The 13,980-nt window shown below is 40.7% G+C and overlaps 1 protein-coding gene across 9 annotated transcripts in view; it reads right to left on the bottom strand.

The window, feature by feature from the left end:
• Positions 1 to 7,239, bottom strand: part of LOC115151114 (chromodomain-helicase-DNA-binding protein 6) — a 98,284-nt gene extending 91,045 nt beyond the window's left edge. For 4 of the 9 annotated variants that reach the window (XR_003867216.1, XM_029695106.1, XM_029695109.1 and 1 more), the window contains exons 1-2: positions 6,777 to 6,959; positions 5,597 to 5,646 (exon numbers count right to left, since the gene is read on the bottom strand). Coding sequence is in view for 8 of the 9 variants with exons in the window: in XM_029695106.1 (XP_029550966.1) it covers positions 5,597 to 5,646; positions 6,777 to 6,882 (156 nt within the window). In the remaining variant the exon portion in view is untranslated. Of the gene's footprint in view, positions 1 to 5,596; positions 5,647 to 6,776; positions 6,960 to 7,000; positions 7,030 to 7,070 lie in introns of those variants that run through there. The other 5 variants (XM_029695113.1, XM_029695112.1, XM_029695114.1 and 2 more) reach the window with 5 other exon arrangements.
• Between the last annotated feature and the right edge of the window lie 6,741 nt (positions 7,240 to 13,980).

The raw sequence follows: 13,980 nt of genomic DNA, 5'->3' as shown, positions 1-13,980 counted from the left end.
AGAGGTAGCCTGACTGCCATTAGGTACCGAGATGAGATCCTCAGACCCCTTGTGAGACCATATGCTGGTGCGGTTGGCCCTGGGTTCCTCCTAATGCAAGACAATGCTAGACCTCATGTGGCTGGAGTGTGTCAGCAGTTCCTGCAAGAGGAAGGCATTGATGCTATGGACTGGCCTGCCCGTTCCCCAGACCTGAATCCAATTGAGCACATCTGGGACATCATGTCTCGCTCCATCCACCAACGCCACGTTGCACCACAGACTGTCCAGGAGTTGGCGGATGCTTTAGTCCAGGTCTGGGAGGAGATCCCTCAGGAGACCATCCGCCACCTCATCAGGAGCATGCCCAGGCGTTGTAGGGAGGCCACACACACTACTGAGCCTCATTTTGACTTGTTTTAAGGACATTACATCAAAGTTGGATCAGCCTGTAGTGTGGTTTTCCACTTTAATTTGAGTGTGACTCCAAATCTAGACCTCCATGGGTTGATAAATTGGATTTCCATTGATTATTTGTGTGATTTTGTTGTCAGCACATTCAACTATGTAAAGAAAAAAGTATTTAATAAGATTATTTCATTCATTCAGATCTAGGATGTGTTATTTTAGTGTTCCCTTTATTTTTTTGAGCAGTATATATATATTTTTTTTTAAATCAACAAAAGACAAATTGTTAATTTGACAAAAATCTGTTGAAATCACACTGGATGTATTATACTTTAGAATTGCATTGGGGGCATACTTATTTCACTGTACAGCCTTACCTATGGCTTGTGGATCAATGACATGGGGCATCAGTCTACTCAGTGACACCCAGAGAACATTAGCATCGTAGCTCTTATTGTGGGACTCAAACAACTGAATTGAGCTACTTTTATTGTCAACCTGTATGTATTGAACACTATTCCATAGGAAGAACAATACTCTGGATGTTTTGGAGTCTGATAACTCTGAGGAGGACGTTCGGGGAAAAAAATATTGGTATTGAGTAGACCGTTAGCCCATTTCATTGATCCCCAATACTTAGGTAAAGCTGTACAGTGCAATATGAATGTCAATACGCTGACTGGGGAGGGGATGTCACATTCACAGTCCCGCGATAAGAGCTACAACGCTAATATTTGCGTAAACTCTTCACAGTTGTGTTCTGTGGGTGTCACCAAGTAGACTGATACCCCATTTCATTGCTTCACATTTCAACCTTGTTTAACATTATCTAGTCTAAATATGGCATGATTCCACCAATTGTAACCTGCATCACTTTCAAAGAGGTACTTTATTTTGAAGGCAAACCGCAAATTCCACTATTGTGCCTAATACTTATTGTGGCAAGCTACACAACGCATAACCCGGTCAGGTCGAGCCTCACTAGCCAGATGAAGCTAGCTGGCTGCTTATAACGTTAGCTATGGGCAACAGGATTAAGTAGCTGGCTAGCTATTTATTTTCATGAACTGAAGTTCAATTTCAATAGGCGAACAACAAGTCGCTACCTAACTAATACTTACAAGAATTCCTAAATCATTGCTAATAGTGAAAATGACTGCAGTTTCTACTGGTCAGTGTTTTCAGGCTGGTTGTATTGGTGCTATCTTGGTACCAAGCTAACCCCAGAAGATGCGGTTGAACAAAATGCTTTATTACCAACGCAGAATTGTAAACGCATCGTTCGTGGCTGGTGTTTGCAGATTTTTTTGTACAGCTTTGACAGTGCTACTGATAGTAGGTGGCGCTTGGCTTGCACGTGCAAATTCAGAACACACAACATTCTATAATAGAACCATGTTATTTGACGTGTATCTTTGACACGCAAAGATCCAAACTGCATTCCATAGTATGGCGTGAAGCTATTACTGTGCAACATCTGAATGGCGCACTTGGTTACGTTAGTGTGTACCGGTGCTCGACCAGTCGCAAAAGCCAACATCACCCACGACAGAGAACGGTTGATTGTCAAGGGCAATGAATTCCATTATCTTGGCATTAATGGATTTCGCCTTTGAGTTGTCTCACTGAAATGTTCTTATGCTTTCAAATGACTGCTCGAGACACACAGCAGACATTGTGGGCTGGTTAGGAATGCTGTGTTGCACGTGTAGCACAAAATTTTACGTGGCGTCATTACGTCCTATTAGGTATGCACTTCAGCTATGACATCGGTTTTTCACATCGGTGTTAAACTAGACAGTAGGCCGATACCGATGTTGGCATTTTTAACTAATATCGGCTGATTCCGATATATCGTGCATCCCTAGCTTTTGCTATTTTTAATGTTGTCATAGACATATTTTTAGTATGAATGAGGCCCTAAAACACACCTTGAAGGGAAGAAATGTGTACTTGCAGACTTCTGCCCAATCCCAAATGGAGCACTAAGCCCTACGCAAGGGTTACCCAAACTGATCCTCGGGACCGGGGGGGGGGCACAATTTTGTTTTTGCCCTAACACTACACGGCTGATTCAAGTTTTCAAAGCTGGACAATTAGTTGATTATTTGAATCAGCTATGCAGTGCTAGGGCAAAAACCAAAACATGCACCCCTTGGGGTCCTGAGGACAGAGTTTGGGAAACCCTGCCCTATGCACTTGTGGAGATCTGAGAGGATTTGACAGGTATAAGCAATATGGAGAAACTTCCACCTAGCCTCAGTGGGCAGGGTGGCACTATTACCACTATTGCTTACACCTGTCAAATCATCTCAGATCTCCACAAATGCATATGGCGTATGGTTTACAAGTCCATTTGTGATTGGGTCTTTCCTGCAATGATTTTTCAATAGTGGAAATACACTTCAGCCATGATTAAAAACAATCCTAACCCATAACAGGGAACATGCAAGTGCACACTTTTGGAAAAGGGTGGGGAAATCGGGATGTAGCGTAGCCTAGTGGTTAGTGTGGACTAGTAACCGAAAGGTTGCAAGATCGAATCCCTGAGCTGACAAGGTACAAATCTGTCGTTCTGCCCCTGAACAAGGCAGTTAACCCACTGTTCCTAGGCCGTCACTGAAAATAAGAATTTGTTCTTAACTGACTTGCCTAGTTAAGTAAAGGTAAAATAAATAAATGTAGCCTAATATTACAAAAAGTATACTACACATACAGCGGGTACTAACATTGACACACTTGAAAAAGATGAGCAAAAATGTATCATTAAAATACTGAGCTATACTGCATGCTCAAATTTTGGGAAATTATATTTTATGCTACACTGAACAAAAATATTAAAAAAGGAAACATGCAACAAATTCAAAAGACTACACACACACAGACACAGATACCTTAAAATAAGAAATGACAGCCAGAAAACCAGTCAGTATCTGGAAACCACCATCTGCCTCATACAGTGCGACATCGCCTTCAACATTTCCTTGATCAGGCTGTTGATTGGGGCCTGTGGAATGTTGTCCCACTCTTCAATGGCTGTGCGAAGTTGCTGGATATTGGCGGGAACTGGAACGCGCTGTTGTGCACGTCGATCTAGATCATCCCAAACATGCTCAATGGGTGACATGTCTGGTGAGTATGCAGGCCGTGGAATTGAGTACAGATCCTTGTGCCGTGCATTATCATGCTGAAACATGTGGCGGTGGATGAATGCCACGACAATGGGCCTCAGGATCTCATCACGGTATTGCTGTGCATTCAAATTGCCATCGATAAAATGCATTTATGTTAGTTATCCATAGCTTATGCTTGCCCATACCATAACCCCACGATTCAGTCTTCACAACATTGACAGCAGAAAACCACTCGCCCACACGCTGTCTGCAATCTTCCCAGTACAGTTGAAACCGGGATTCATCCGTGTGCCTGGTGGCCATTGAAGGTGAGCATTTGCCAATTGAAGTCGGTTACGACGCCGAACTGCAGTCAGGTCAAGACTCTGGTAACGACGACGAGCACGCAGATGAGCTTCCCTGAGACGGTTTCTGACAGTTTGTGCAGAAGTTCTTCGGTTGTGCAAACACAGTTTCAGCTGTCCGGGTGGCTGGTATCAGACAATCCTGCAGGGGAAGAAGCCGGATATGGAGGTCCTGGGCTGGCGTGGTTACACGTGGTCTGCGGTTGCAAGGCCAGTTGACGTAAAACGACATTAACATTACATTTTCTGGCAATTTCTCTACCAACAGCTCTGGTGGACATTCCTGATGTTGGTACGCCAATTGCACACTTCTTCAAAACTTGACATTTGTGACAAAACTGCACATTTTAGAGAGGCCTTTATTGTCCCCAACATAAGGTGCACCCGTGTAATGATCATCCAGTTTAAATCAACTTCTTGATAATCCAGCCACCTAACAGGTGTGGCATATTTTGGCAAAGGAAAAATGATCACTAACAGCGATGTAAACAAATTTGTGCACAAGATTAGAGAATTAAGCTTTTGTGTATGTTTTTAATTGACACCAAAATCACCACTGGTGTGTGGCCAAAGAGCTCTTAAGCCTTCTCTAACCTGATTGCACTCCATTGTTTGTTTTTTTGTCATTTGAGTCTAAACAAACATTGAATAACTTTAATTTAAGCATAAATTAAAGCTATTCAAAGTTGGTTTAGAAAGACTCAAATGAAGAAAAAAAACAATTGAGTGCAATCAGGTTTGTAATTAAATGCAACCTTTTTGGGTAGGAGTAAGAGTTAAGTTATCATTCAAGAAACTATGTGTATATCATTAATTATAATGACCATTGAACAGGAAATCCTGCAAACAGTGGCTTTTACACAAATAACTTTAGTCATTACAGAATGAGCCTTCAAAATTAAGCCTATCACAGTGGTTTAGAATGAAATACTGCCATTAACAAGAATCTCACGAACCAGCACTCCAAGAGGACTCCAAGACTTACAGAGTCATGTGTATGGCCTGCGTTCAACATCAACTCAACAAAAGATGAGCAGAGAGACTGTGCTCTTATTGTATGGGTAACATGTGTGATGAGTCAGAATCATAGGTCTGACTCATCATTCAATTCCATTTGCAATGGAACTCGGGATCATAAATATAAAGCCACACACCTCGGCAACTCAAGGATGAGTGACAGTGTTACTCTTGATTTACTTATCTACTTTCATATTTCAAGGTTGCTGAAGACATTTGTTAACAATGTATTCTGTTCTAATATGCATGCATGCACACTACCGTTCAAAAGTTTGGGGTCACTTAGAAATTCCCTTGTTTTTGTCCATTAAAATAACAAATTGGTCAGAAATATAGTGTAGACATTGTTAATGTTGTAAATTACTATTGTAGCTGGAAACTGCTAATTTATGGAATATCTACATAGGCGTACAGAGGCTCATTATCAACAAACATCACTCCTGTGTTCCAATGGCACATTGTGTTAGCTAAGCAAAATTGATCATTTTGATCATCATATCTATGTAGATATTCCATAAATTTGCCGTTTCCAGCTACAATAGTCATTTACAACATGAACAATGGCTACACTGCATTTCTGATCAATTTGATGTAATTTTAAATGTACAAAAAAAAAAAAAATCTTTCAAAAACAAGGACATTTCTAAGTGACCCCAAACTTTTGAGTGGTAGTGCATGTACGTAGACAAGCATGCAAGTCAAAAAGATACAAACCTGTTTGTCCTTCTTTTGTATTTTCATATTTCTCTTCACCGTCACTGCATCTATGACACAGAAATAAATAATTTTATTGAAGTAAGAAATTTAAAAAAAAAATACACTAACCTCAGTAGGACCTGGTCAAATTATTTGCAAGGGGGGAAAGAGTTACTAGTTAAAAAAATTAAAAAAATAAAAAAAATCAGGAGATAATTGGTTAGTCACCTTTCTCCATTGATAGAATTGTTACAATAAACCAAGGCTCTTTTATGACACATTCCATCTAGGCCTACATGATTAAGCACCATGAGCAATTACAATGTATCTACGGCACTTATGATTGTCAGGTGACAATTAGTCTCAGCTATATGTGAAATAAAACAAAATGTGCAACTTAAAAGTTAGACATTTGCAAGTTACCTTGAAAGTGATGAGCAAAACTAGCCTACTCCTTCCTGTGTCTCCTGTTACAGACTAAACTCACCCCTAAATGCACCATTGTTTAGCCAACAAAATCAGACACGAAGGTGTTCTTTCATAGCAAACTTAATTTGGGACACATTGTTTGTTTACAAACGAACCTCGGGTGGTTTTGGATTTGTATAATATGTAATTGTTTGTTGTATTCACTTTTATTATGTTTATTTTGTAGTGTATCATTTGTGCTTTTATTTTTGCGGACCCCAGGAAAAATAGCTGTGACTTATGCAACAGCTAATATGGATCCAAATAAACTGCAGGTGGCTTGGGGAGTTGCCTATATTACCTGTGCGACCAGGGTCTTTTCTGTTAGACCTGCTGTAGCTGTGCGGCATATTGGCTCCACCAAAATTCCATAGGAATAATCGACCTACCTGCGGGAACGTGTCTTAGTTTCATGGCAAAGACTTGAGCTGGCTATCATGAAGTAGCTAGTGGACTGTAGAACTTAACTGCTACAAGTTGCCTGGCAAATTGAAGTTCTTAGCTAACTTATATGATTAAGAACGCGTTATCAATTCAGCTACCAAAAACAACACTAATCGTTACGTCGGCGGCACCGTGTCCTATTTATATTAGCAAGGTATCGAGCTAGCCAACCTGCTAACTAATGTCACTGCAATGATGTTATATATTCCAGTCCTTACACGTGTGAACACCCCCTTAAAATCCTCGCAGAGACATCGCCGCTACCCCTCAATATGGCTTCACCTACCTGGGCAACACTCACCGGTCAGAGCATCAGTTGCCGAACACTGCGCTTTCTCCCTGCATTTATTTCCAAGGACACAAAAACGCCATGACAGTTTAGAAAAATGCATTACAAAAAATTAGACGGGGTGTGAGATGGGGAGGGGGCCTCCGTGCAATGTCTTAATCCTCATAAAGCACAAGAGCAGATGAGTTCATTCATGAGGGATGCACAAGTTTGAGACTCACCAACCACCGCACCACAACACAGGACCCTGCAATACAACACAGAATAAAAACAGTTAAAATACCTACTTACCTAAAATGGCTACTGCAGCAGACAAAATACAAACAGCTATTATTTGGTGAAGTTTAGCGCTGGCCGCCTGCTACAACAGCCAAAAATATTGGACCCGTAACATTCTATTTTTCATTGGCTGCACCATAGTGCAGCTGGGTCGATGGATATTTCCATTGGTCCTCCAGCTGTCAAACAAGGAGTGCCGTTCTAAGTTTGTCTGAGAGCTACATATTGCAAACACCATTGGGCACATTTAGTTATCGTTGATGTGAACCTTATTGTGATTGGTTGTATCCTACTACTTTGCTTACCATAAAACCGCACGAAAACCTAATTTTTCGGTCATGAGAGTTCCTCGGTTTTGCTCTTTGGCCGTGTAGTTTAATACGCATTTGTTTTATTCTTGGTCTCAATTCTGTACAGATCTAGTGGTTTTATATTTCTTCTTCCTTGTGTAACAGTATAGCTTCCGTCTCTCTCCTCTTTTCCCCTACCTGGGCTCGAACCAGGGACCCTCTGCACACATAGAGATCGTTACACATCGCTCCACAAAACCGCGGCCGATGCAGAGCAAGGGGAACAACTACTTCAAGGTCTCAGAGCGAGTGACGTCACAGATTGAAACGCTATTAGCGCGCACCCTGCTAACTAGCTAGCCATTTCACACAGGTTACACTTGCATCTTCCAATCCTGATGACTTTTATATGGAAGCCCATTCCTGCCACACAATAAATAAATTAAAATCAGTACTATCTAAAAATGTTGAGATATGTTGGTCACAATTTCAAGATAGTATCTTGACATTTTTTTAGATAGTGTCTCAAATTCTATTCATACTATCTTGAAATTCTGACTAACGTATCTCTGCATTTTTTAGATAGTATCTCACATTTTTGACATACTATCTAACATTTTTTAGAGATACGTTAGTCAGAATTTTAACATATCTTGAAATTTTTTACATACTATTACTACATTTAGAGATACAGTGGTTCCTCAATTCAAAACGTTAAGGTTATGCCAAGGCACTGGTAGAGCAGTGGCGTTTTTAAAATGTAAAACTCCAACACAAAACAACACTAAACAATACATTAATTGGACTATAACGGTGCCCACAAACTGTTAGGGCTGACATAAAGCTGTGAATCCTTACCACTGCTACACCCGGCTATCCGGAGCCTTGTCTTGCAGCAAAACGGTTCATTCAGCCTCAATTTCTGCCTTTAAAAAAAACATTGCTGATACGGCTGACTTGCTTAAACCAATGTAGTTTCAACTGACAATTGAGATATACAAACTATGGCATAATTGGACGATGAGTGGATAAGAGGCCATCCAAAATTTCGATTGAAACATTAATGAGGGAGCTAGGACTGAAGTAGTCAATATAACTATTTGTTCAGCACTTTTGAAATTGACAGCAACAGAATTCAGACCATGGGCCATTCTTACAGTATTCTCCCTGTACACTGTACATAACTAGGATAAATAAAGGGGGCATATAAGAAGACAATGAAAGCTCTTACAATATTCAATGATTACATTTCTCTAAAACAGGCTATAAGCTACATGTGCACCACCAACTTCTAACAGCTTACTACACAATGTACACTTAGTATTACTTTCTTAGGTACAGTATACAGTGCATTTGAAAGTAGTCAGACCCCTTGATTTTCCCACATTTTGTTACGTTACAGCCTTATTCTAAACTGGAATAAATTACTTTTTTTCCTCATCAATCTACACACAATATCCCAAAATGACAAAGTGAAAACAGGTTTTTAGACATTTCTGCAAATGTATTAAACATAAAAAACAGAAATACCTTATTAAATAAGTATTCAAACCCTTTGCTATGATACTCGAAATTGAGCTCAGGTGTATCCTGCATCCACTGATCATCTTTGAGATGTTTCTACAACTTGATTGGAGTCCACCTATGGTAAATTCTATTGATTGGACATGATTCGGAAATGCACACACTATATAAGGTCCCACAGTTGGTGTAACCGATGTGAAATGGCTAGTTAGTTAGCGGTGGTGACATCACTCGCTCTGCGACCTTTAGTTGTTCACTTTGCGCTGCAAGGGCCGTGGCTTTTGTGGTGCAATGGGTAACGATGCTTCGTGGGTGTCAGTTGTTGATGTGCGCAGAGGGTCCCTGGTTCAAGCCCAGGTTGGGGCGAGGAGAGGGACGGAAGCTATATTGTTACATTGATGCTGTTGACCCAGATCATTGGTTGCTGCGGAAAAAGGAGGAGGTCAAAGTGAGTGTAACTGATGTGAAATGGCTAATTAGTTAGCGGTGGTGCGCGCTAAAAGCGTTTCAATGGGTAACGATGCTTCGTGGGTGTCAGTTGTTGATGTGCGCAGAGATTCCCTGGTTCAAGCCCAGGTTGGGGCAAGGAGAGGGACGGAAGCTATGCTGTTACATTGGCAGTGCATGTTAGAGCAAAAACCAAGCCACGAGGATGTTCTGAGACAGGATTGTGTCGAGGCACAGATCTGGGGAAGGGTACCAAAACATTTCTGCAGCATTAAAGGACACCAAGATCACAGTGGCCTCCATCATTTTTAAAGGAATACATTTGGAACCACCAAGACTCTTCCTAGAGCTGGCCACCAGGCCAAACTTAGCATTCGGGGAAGAAGGGCCTTGTTCAGGGAGGTGACCAATATCCCAATGGTCACTCTGACAGAGCTCCAGTTCCTCTGTTGAGATGGGAACCATCTCTGCAGCACACCACCAATCAGGCCTTTATGGTGGAGTGACCAGACAGAAGCCACTCCTCAGTTAAAGGCACATGACAGCCCGTTTGGAGTTTGCCAAAAGGCACCTAAAGGACTCTCAGACCATGAGAAACAAGATTCTCTGGTCTGATGAATGTCTTTAAAATGGTGTAAAATAGTCATATGTTTGAGAAATTGAAGTTATAGCATTTTTGAGGTATTTCGCGCCACGCTATACCATTGGATATTGGTGAGGCGTTCCGCTAGCTGAACGTCTGTCCCTAACTTAAGACTGTTTTGGTTTCTACATGATTCCATATGTGTTATTTCATAGTTTTGATGTCTTCACTATTATTCCTCAATGTATAATATTGTACAAAAAAAAACAGGAATGAGTTGATGTGTCTAAGCTTTTGAATGGCCAAAAGTGTCTGACTTTATAGTAAGTACAGCATCATAAGATACAAGGTATTTATGTATGTGTTATAAATTACCAAAGGGCTCTTACTTTTAAGTAAGTACAGCGTCATGCGATATAGAGTCTTTTTGGATGTGTTATGAATGTGCTGAATACAACAGGTGCAGACTTTACCATGAAATGCTTACTTATGAGCCCTGTATATAAAGAAAACATTTGCTAAATAAAATAAGGGCAATAGTAACACAATAAAATAACAATAAGGAGGCTATATACAAGGAGTATCAGTACCAAGTCAATGTGCAGGGGTACTTGAGTTAATTGAAGTAATATGAGTAGCTGCAGCATACAGTGCATTCGGAAAGTATTCAGACTGCTTCCCTTTTTCCACACTTTCTTACGTTACAGCCTTATTCTAAAATGGGTTCAATACTTTTTTCCACATCAATCTACACACAATGCCCATAATGACAAAGCGAAAACAGGCTTTTAGAAATTTTTGCAAATGTATTAAAAATAAAAAATAAAATTGCTTATTTACATAAGTATTCAGACCCTTTGCTATGAGACTCGAAATTGGGCTCAGGTGCATCCTGTTTCCATTGTTCACCCTTGAGATTGATCATCCTTGAGGTTCTCCAACTTGATTGGTCCACCTGTGGTAAATTCAATTGGACATGATTTGGAAAGGCACACACCTGTCTATGAAAGGTCCCACAGTTGACAGTGCATGTCAGATTAAAAACCAAGCCATGAGGTCGAACGAATTGTACGTAGAGCTCCTACCTCGGAGGGTACCAAAAAATGTCTGCAGCATTGAAGGTCCCCAAGAACACAATGACCTCCATCATTCTTAAATGGAAGAACTTTGGATACACCAAGACTCTGCCTAGAGCTGGCCGGCCGATCAAACTGAGAAATCGGGGGAGAAGGGCCTTGGTCAGGGTGATGCTGGCCTAGATGGAATCGCCTGGATTCGCCTCTTCACTGTTGACGTTGAGACTGGTGTTTTGCGGGTACTATTTAATGAAGCTGCCAGTTGAGGACTTGTGAGGCGTTTCTCAAACTAGACACTCTAATGTACTTGTCTTCTTGCTCAGTTGTGCACCGGGGCCTCCCACTCCTCTTTCTATTCTGTTTTTTTATTCCATAAGAAATCTGCCGTTTCCAGCTACAATAGTCATTTACAACATTAACAATGTCTACACTGTATTTCTGGTCAATTTTATTTTATTTTAATGGACAAAAATTGTGATTTTCTTTCAAAAACAAGGACATTTCTAAGTGAACCCAAACTTTTGAACGGTAGTGTACATATTACCTCAATTACCTCGACTAACCGGTGCCCCCGCACATTGACTCCTCGCTACTGTTATTTTACTGCTGCTCTTTAATTATTTTTTATTTTAATGTTTTACTCTATTTTTTCCTTAACACTTTTTTTTCTTAAAACTGCATTGCTGGTTAAAGGCTTGTAAGTAAGCATTTCACTGTAAGGTCTAGTCGGTGCATGTGACAAATACAATTTGAATTGATCAAGGTAAGTGTTTCTTGGTGTAACGTCGTACCCAGGCTATTGCGCACACAGCAAATCTAAACCTAACCCTAACCTTAACCACACTGATATCCTTATGTCTAAATCTTAAATTAAGACCAAATAGCACATTTTTGTTTTCATCCATTTTTATGATATAGCCAATTTTGACTTTGTGGCTGTGCTATCTAGTGTAAGCAATTCCCTCTGGCCTTAAAGGAGAAACAACAGGCCGTACCTTCCAGCTAGCTAATTAGCAAAGAACATAGCTAGCTAGCTAATGGTTTCACCGAGAAGAAGAAAGACTACACCCTTAAAATCTGTGGTCAACGTGTAAAATGCTTGTGGGGAAAACAACACCAATAAAAGTTACAAACACAAACCCTTTATTATCAAGACGTAGGACCGATACGACAGAGATGCACACGACACGTGGGGAAGGTGTTATATGAAGTCATTGGTTGATAGATTAAGCCAATGAGTAATGCTTATCACGACACTTTGTATTGGCTAAGGAAGGCCAAGTTCGATGCATTATTATTGTAACGTTGTTATCACTTTTCATCATGTCACAATAAGCTTTGTTAAACAACTGGTAACAATGTTACAAAAACATTTCATATTTTTCATGTTGAAAAAATGTTGCATTGAAAACTTTGGACACTCTTAACCAGTGCTTCTTCTTGGTCAGGATGTTATTAAACAGCTATAATTTGATAGGGCATTCATAAAGTCTTCACAAGCACTCGTATCAATAGTTCACAAATCATTTTGCCACCATTTAAATAGCATGACATTAGTTATTGAATGGTTTCTTTAGCATTTAGTTAAGCCTTAGTTTTGAAAAAGCTTCTTTAAGTGTATAGTTTGTGCAAATTGGGACTGAAAGCTTTAATGCAAGTTGCTACAATGTTTCAGGTAGAAAATGCGACTTGGGCGTGCGACTTTGGTTCCTTAAGGGTTAAAGGAGTTAGCCATATGTTCCATGCACCCCTGCAATCCCTGGCACTCGTCTGGTTTCCCTGTGCTGCCCCTCCTCACTCCTCTCCTCATTCGCTTGGCCCTCAGCCCAGAGAGAGCTGGAAAGTCCAATATTTTTCCCCCTAAGATTTAGACCTTAAACTTTTTTCAAGGGAAAAAAATGGGCCAGTCTGTTAGAAATGCTGTGCCGATTTCTGGTCCCAGTACATCCCTGTGTGAATGTCATGCATCTTTACCCCAACAGATACGCAGTATGGCTAATGTGCTATTGCATGTCAATCATACTATCTTGCCTCATCCATGGAACATAAGTATATATTTTTATTCATTTAACCATTATTTATCCAGGTAAGACCCATTGTTTGAAACCTGTTTTGCGAGGGTGACCTGGCAAGAAGGCAAAACAGAGAAATAGCAGCATGTACATAAAATGTTACAGAAATACATATACACACAAAAGACAGTGTTATAAATACATTTGAAGATTACCAAACCCTGCAGATGAGAAAGTTTAACGTGCATGTCACAGTAGGAATCAAATGATAACACAATCAGACCCCTCTGAAAGATCAAAGCTGATGTACTATCAGTCAACGTAAGGTTTGGCGGGATCTCTGGGGTACTGCAATGGAGAGATGTCTAATTTATTTAGCAAGTTACACATTTAACAACAGAGGGAGCTATTATGTCACAATAGCCAAATGCACAGACAGGTCATATCCAGATCACTGGCTACATACAGAACAAGATATCAGTACAGCTGAATGTATGATCGCTTGCTTTGATGGGGGCAGTATTTGTGTTAACTCTGGGCCAGCAAGACAAAGAAGAGAAATGACACTGAAAACAGTGGGAGAGGGGAAGAGAGATAGAGCAATAAAGCATATGGGGTTTGGGAAAAGAGAGAGTGCAGGGGAGACCAATAACTTGGATGTGAGATGGAGTACGAGGGGGAATGAAACGGAGCAGGAGAGAGAGAGGAGTTACAGAGGAGAGAGTGGGAGCAGAGAGAGTGAGAGAGAGTTTGCTGAGTGTGAGTAGTATTTGATGTGTCTAGCCTCTCTTCTAAGCAACTTCTTGGAATTAAGTGTCACTTCTACCTCCTGGAGCCTCTCAGCTGAGCCATCTCTCCGCTATCAGGAGTTAGCAGGCAGCTGCCCAGCCTACTGTCACATGTACACACACACACACACACACACACACACACACACACACACACACACACACACACACACACACACACACACACACACACACACACACA

Source organism: Salmo trutta, chromosome 16 (genome assembly GCF_901001165.1).
Source record: "Salmo trutta chromosome 16, fSalTru1.1, whole genome shotgun sequence".
NCBI lineage: Eukaryota > Metazoa > Chordata > Actinopteri > Salmoniformes > Salmonidae > Salmo > Salmo trutta.
Note: the sequence above shows the minus strand (reverse complement) of the source record. Positions and strands in the feature narration are given on the sequence as shown.